The sequence below is a fragment of the Camellia sinensis genome, chromosome 3, assembly GCF_055761805.1.
Source record: "Camellia sinensis isolate YWXY chromosome 3, ASM5576180v1, whole genome shotgun sequence".
Lineage (NCBI taxonomy): Eukaryota > Viridiplantae > Streptophyta > Magnoliopsida > Ericales > Theaceae > Camellia > Camellia sinensis.
In genome coordinates this window covers 194,551,119-194,557,951 of record NC_138963.1, presented here as the reverse complement: position 1 = coordinate 194,557,951, position 6,833 = coordinate 194,551,119, and the positions used below count along the sequence as shown (strand labels likewise).

General features: G+C 35.6%; 1 protein-coding gene across 1 annotated transcript; it reads left to right on the top strand.

Moving 5' to 3' along the window:
* Positions 1 to 3,020: 3,020 nt before the first annotated feature.
* Positions 3,021 to 5,998, top strand: LOC145823015 (uncharacterized). Its single transcript, XM_082921793.1, has 2 exons — positions 3,021 to 5,126; positions 5,824 to 5,998. The coding sequence occupies exons 1-2, from the start codon at positions 4,050 to 4,052 to the stop codon at positions 5,851 to 5,853; spliced, it is 1,107 nt and encodes a 368-aa protein (XP_082777919.1). The 5' UTR covers positions 3,021 to 4,049; the 3' UTR covers positions 5,854 to 5,998.
* The last annotated feature ends 835 nt before the right edge of the window (positions 5,999 to 6,833 follow it).

Genomic DNA, 6,833 nt, shown 5'->3' with positions numbered 1-6,833 from the left:
GTCAGAGAGGTCTGTGCCTGCAATTTTACTTTTCTCTCTACAACTTGCAGAAAGAGAGAGAGCTATTATTGGAGGAGCTTCACATGTATTTGAGCCATACGTCTTCTCAGAAAGAGAGAGCTGGGTGAACTTGGTGAGACAAGGACTGCGACTCGAAGGAGTTGGGCGTGAAGGTGGTGGATTCGAATAAATTTCAAGGTATGTGTTGAAAAACTCCAGCGGGCAGCGAAGGCAAGGTTGCCGGCCGGCTGCCCGCCGGAAAGAAAGGAGTATAGGCCTAAATCTTATAGCTCTGATACCATGTTAAAATTGATGTATTATTGATTGATGTGTTGATATTGTGTATATTACAATTACAAGGATTCCTATTATATAGGAGTGTGGTGGAGAGTAGGTGAAGTGGAGGTGGTAGTGGTGTAGTGGGTTAGGTTTAGTGGAGTAGGTGAGGTGGTAGTGGTGGTAGGTTTATGGTAAATTCTAACAGGTTGATCTCTTGTCTTCTCGAACCGACTCATCTATTTCGAGATCTTATTTTCTAGAATCTGCAATCCACTCACTTAGGCTAAGCTTTTGTCTTCTGGGACCTACCCATCTAGACCTAGATCCTGTCTTCTAAGATTCGGGATCTGCTCACATAGGTTAAGCTTCTGTCTGCTCAGACATAATCATCTACGCCGCGAACTTATCTTCTGGAATCTAGGATTTTCTTACTTAGGTTGAGCTCTTGTATTCTTGGACCTATTCATCTAGACTGAGATCTTGTCTTCTAGGATCTAGGACCTGGGATGTGCTCACTTAGGCTGAGCTTTTGTCTTCTCGAACCTAGTCATCTAGGCTGAGATCTTGTCTTCTAGGATCTGGGATTTGCTCACTTAGGTTAAGCTCTTGTCTTCTTGGACCTACTCATCTAGGCTGAGATCTTGTCTTTTGTGATCTGGGATCTGCTCACTTAGGCTGAGCTCTTGTCTTCTCGGACCTATTCATCTAGGCCGAGATCTTGTCTTTTAAGATCTAGGATATGAGATTTGTTTACTTAGGTCGAGCTCTTGTTTTCTTAGACCTACTCATCTAGGTCAATATTTTGTCTTCTGGGATCTGGGATCTGCTCACTAAGATTGAGCTCTTGTCTTCTCAGACTTACTCATCTAGGCCGAGATCTTGTGTTCTGGGATTTGAGATCTAATCACCTAGGTTGTGCTCTTCTATCTAGGATCTACTTCACCTAGGCCATACTCTTCTATCTTGAATCTGCTTTACCTAGGCCATGCTTTTCCATTTGGGATCTACTCTACCTAGGCTATGCTCTTATATCTTAGATCTGTGTCACCAAGGCCATGTTCTTCCATCTGAGATATGCTCCACCTAGGCTATGCTCTTCAATCTTGAATCTGCTTTACCTAGGCCATGCTCTTTCATCTAGGATCTGCTTCACCTAGGTCGATGTCTTTTCTACTTAAAGGTCGTCTTCATTTGCTCGGGAGCACTCATGCCTCCATTATCTTTGCATTTATTCCTTTTGGAAGGGTCTTCATTCCGTCAATGTTGACGCATTCTCCATCTTCACTGAACTCGTTGTTACTAACACGTTGATCTTACACGATGATGGTCATCTGTTCCTATTAAGTTCCCACAGACAGCACCAAATTGTGGGTGTTGATTTTTGACCTCACAACCAAACACGGAACTTAGCTGGAGAGTACGCGACAGAATATATTAAACCAAGCACCTGCGCACAAGAAGACAAGAATTACCGTAGTGGCTCGCCCACCCAGGGACACTCCAATGATCAAGTTAATCACTTATCTCCCAAGATATCATCAACTCAAATCAAGAGCTCACAACATAAATCACATACCTTAGACCCATTGCGTGCCTTATTATAATGATCAGTGTCCAACTTCCCCTAGAAGTCTCACTTCATAGGACTTTATTCTTTACAAGGATAACATCTATCACAACTCACACTATTCAGATTGAGATGATCTTCTTCAAGAGTCTTATCTCTATCTAAATAGGTGGCTTGATGTCATTTAAAACTTTAGTTCTCTATCCAAATATCTCAGATTTCAATATTATCGCACAATATCTCGGCACCATAGTCCGCCCATGTGGAACATCAGCCATGTAGACTACCCAAAAATAAAAATGCTTCAGACCCCATTTTAGTGACCCTCAAGACCGACAACTGACATGGAGGGTGTCACGTGAATGAAAGACCACGCATCCATCTCATCCACCATCTCTCTTTTCTCTCTCATCTGTGTAAACCATTCAACCCTTCTTTTTCTTTTCTCTCTCTTCACCATTGCTCCAACCACCTCCATCGCCACCACCAAAGTATCGTGACGACAACAAAGAGATCCGACCACCACCATTCGTCATCGGTCGTTGCGTCGTCGTTCGTCAGTAGAGAGAATGAGAGAAGAGCTTAGAAAGAAAGAGAGAGAGAGAAAGAGAGAGAGAGAGAGAGAGATAGATAGATAGAGAGAGCGTGTTTGTTGAGAGTGGATTTGTCATGTTTGCTGGGTTTGGTGTCAGCATTGGAAGAAGGGGTTGGGAAGGGAAATCAACAATCGGCGTCAGCGATGGATAGAAGATGTTAATCATATTATTTAATTTTGATGATGTCTAAAATATATTAGTTAATATACATATTATTTGACACAAATTATTATCTTTTTAAAAAATATATATATTTGTTAAATATTATTTAAATAAAATAATATTATCTTTTTAAAATATATATGTTAAATATTATTTTAAATATTTTCAAAAACTTTACTATTCACTTTTTGAAAAATAGGGTTAATTACTATTCATCTTTTGACAAATCGATTAATTATATTATTTTGACAAAAATGATTATTTTAAATATTTTCAAAAAACTTTACTATTCACTTTTTGAAAAATAGGGTTAATTACTATTCATCTTTTGACATATATTTTCAGATCCATCATAAATATTATTTATAGAGATTTTTCTGTATGCAAAATTTTGATCAGAACTTATATAACATTATATGCAGAATACATCACGTGCGCTATTAAATTTTTTACACTACATTAATTATATCATATTATAATTAAACAAGAAGAACAAGATGGAGTTATGTATATATGTATATATATATATATATTATAAACTAGATGGAGAAAATTATTTGTTTGTTTGAAAGTTGTGAACTTTGTATTAAATTGTCTACAAAAACGGTGGCTCCATGTTTGAAAAAAACAAGAAGAAAAAATCAATCTTATTTTTATATTTTTAATTCTTATCATTTGCTGACTATTTAAATTTAAGGAGTGTGCTTATGTAAGCAATGACATCAAGAGCCTGCTTATGTAAGCGATGACATCAGGAGCGTGCTTATGTAAGCCATGACGTCAGGAGCGTGCTTATGTAAGCCATGACGTCAGCAAGGAGTGTCTAACGGGTATATTTTTGTGTATAAATAGAGGTGTTGGATGTGGAGAAGAAATCAAGAACTTGAAGAGAAAATATTTCTGTGAGCTCCAAAATTCTGAGTATTCTGCTCTTTCACTTTCAGATCTAAGTCTAGCTTTTGTTCTTACACTTTCATATCTACTCTTTGTGAGAGAATTATTGTAAAAGTGGGTTCAATTACCACTTATTCTTATTCCTTATTTTTGTGAGAGATTTTGTAAGGGTAAGGCATTTATTGTTGAGTGAGGCTCAATAGATAAGAGTAAGTCCTGTGCCAAATCCACAAGCTTGGTGGTGTATTTATTCAATTGATAGTAAAGAAATTCTCAAGGAGGTTCCTTGGGGAGTGGACGTAGGCCTGGCGTGCCGAACCACTATAAATCGCAGTGTTTGATTTTCTCTCTCTATCTCTTCTACCTTTATATTGATAATTATTATTCTGTTTGTTTTTATTTATTCAAATTCTGAATATTGTGTTATATTTAATATTGTGAAATTTTTAATAACCCAATTCACCCCCCCTCTTGGGTTGCCTAACTGGGATAACAATTGGTATCAGAGCCTAGACTCTAGTTTTTGTGACTTAACCGTCTCAGAGTAGATCATGGCAACCCCTAGTTATTCCTTACCCGAGGGACAAGCATCTAATAGGCCACCTCTATTTAGCGGCACAAATTTTAGCTATTGGAAAACTAGGATGACCATACATATTCAATCTAATGATTATGAATGTTGGAAAATTATTTGTAATGGTCCAAAAATTCCTACCAAAACTATAGATGGACTTAGGGTACCAAAACCTGAAGATGAGTGGGATGAATCAGATACTAGAATGGCCCAAATTAATGTCAAAGCTACAAACATGTTGTACTGTGCTTTAGATGCCAACGAGTTCAATAGAATTTCCACATGTAAAACCGCTAAAGAAATTTGGGACAAGCTTATAGTGACTCATGAGGGAACCGAACAAGTTAAAGAATCTAGAGTCAGTTTGCTAGTCCATAATTATGAACTTTTTAAAATGAAGCCTGATGAAACTATTCCTCAAATGTTTACTCGTTTTACTGATATTATTAATGGTTTAACTTCTCTTGGCAAAATATATACTAATGCTGAAATTGTAAGAAAAGTGCTTAGGTCATTGCCAAAAAGTTGGGAGACAAAAGTCATTGCCATTACCGAAGCCAAGGATTTATCAAAGCTAAGTCTAGATGAGTTAATGGGATCTCTCTTAACTCATGAGCTCATAATGCAAGAAGGAAAGGAAGAGGAAGACAACAACAAGAAGAAAGGAATAGCTTTCAAATCCACCTCGAAACATCAAGAGGATAACGAAGATGATTCAGATGAGGATGAGGAAATGGCATTCATCACTAGAAAGTTCCAAAGGTTTGTGAGAAAGAAACAAGGTGTACGAAATTTTTTCAGAAAAGACTTCAACAGCAGGGATTTTCAAAGAGGAGAAAATCACAAAAAATCTGAAGTAACCTGCTATGAATGCAACAAACCTGGACACTACAAATCAGAATGTCCAGAACTTAAGAAAAAATTCAAGAAGGACAAAAAGAAAGCTATGATTGCAGCATGGGGAGAAGATAGTGATGAAAGCGACACAGAAACCGAAGTTTGCAAAAACGAGGTAGCTAACCTATGTTTAATGGCACTTGGAAATGAAAATGAGGTAAATGACGAATCCTTTACATTTGATGAATTACAATTAGCTTTTGATGAATTACATGCAGAATTTAAGAAACTTAGTTTAAAAAATAATTGTCAAAAGAAAGTAATTTCAAGTTTATCAAAAGAAAATGAATCATTGACTTCCAAGATAAATGTTTTAGAAAATGAAGCCATGAAAATGAAAAAGGAAAATGAGATTTTAACTCAAAAAGAGTCTTCAATTTCTGAAAAACATTTAGTTGTATTACAAAAAGAAAACGAGTCTTTAAAAAATGAGCAAATTATTTTGAAAGAAAATATTGAAGACTTGAAAACTACTCTTTCAAAGTTCACTCAAGGTAGAGAGACTTTAGATAAAATTCTTAAAAATCAAAACCGTACTTTTGGTAGAGCCGGAATTGGATATAAACCTTTTTCAAAAGTAAAAACTGCCAAAAATGGTTTTGTATATGCATCTTCTAATCACTCTCATCTCACATGTCATTTTTGTGGAACAAAAGGTCATATTTCACCTTCATGTCCTATTAAAAGAAATCCTTTTGCTAAAATAAAAAAGATGTGGGTTCCTAAGGATATCTCAAGGGTGTCAAATTCTAACTTTTATGGACCCAAGAAAAAATGGGTACCAATAGAGAAATCAAATTTTTGTAGGTATGTTTCAAGACAAAATCTAGTAACGATAGATGGTATCTCGACAGTGCATGTTCGAGGCACATGACTGGAAATAAAGCTATGTTCGCCACACTCCAACCAAAGGATGGCGGATATGTGACTTTTGGCGACAATAGCAAGGGTAAAATCATTGGTGTAGGAAGTATTGGTAAAAATCCCTCTCCTATTATTGAAAATGTTTTATTTGTTGAAGGTTTAAAACATAACTTGCTTAGTATTAGTCAATTATGTGATAAAGGTTATAGAGTTATTTTTGAGAAAACTCATTGCACTATTGAAAATACCTTAGAAAACAAAACTTTATTTGTAGGTTATAGACATGAGAATGTATATGTGTTTGATTTACATGATTTATCTTCTCATTTTAACATTAAATGTTTATCTGCTATAAATGATAATGGTTGGCTTTGGCATAGAAGATTAGGACATGCTCATTTTGATTTAATTTCCAAGCTTTCAAAAAATGAGTTAGTCATAGGTTTACCAAAAATTGTTTTTGAAAAAGATAAACTTTGTGATGCATGTCAATTTGGAAAACAAACTAGAATTTCTTTTAAATCCAAAAATATCGTTTCAACTACTAGACCGCTTCAACTCTTGCATATTGATCTATTCGGACCATCTAGAACATTAAGTTTAGGAGGAAAATCTTATGCCCTTGTTTGTGTTGATGATTACACTAGATATACATGGGTATTATTTTTAACACACAAAAATGAAGCTTTTTATAATTTCTCAAAACTTTGTAAAAGAATTCAAAATGAGAAAAATCTTAATATTTGTAGTATTAGAAGTGACCATGGTAGAGAATTTGAAAATGATGATTTTATTAAGTTTTGTGATGACTTAGGAATAGATCATAATTTCTCAGCCCCTAGGACTCCTCAACAAAACGGTGTGGTTGAAAGAAAAAATAGAACTCTTGAAGAAATGGCTCGTACTATGCTTTGTGAAAATAATTTGCCTAAATATTTTTGGGCGGAAGCTGTAAACACTGCATGCTATGTTATAAACCGTGCCATGATTAGACCTATTC

Excerpts from the sequence above, each read along its gene's own strand:
- LOC145823015 (XM_082921793.1), top strand. The coding sequence starts at position 4,050 with ATGGCAACCCCTAGTTATTCCTTACCCGAGGGACAAGCATCTAATAGG. Across the intron at positions 5,127-5,823 it reads CACTTGGAAATGAAAATGAG|TGCATGTTCGAGGCACATGA; the intron begins GTAAATGACGAA and ends GTATCTCGACAG.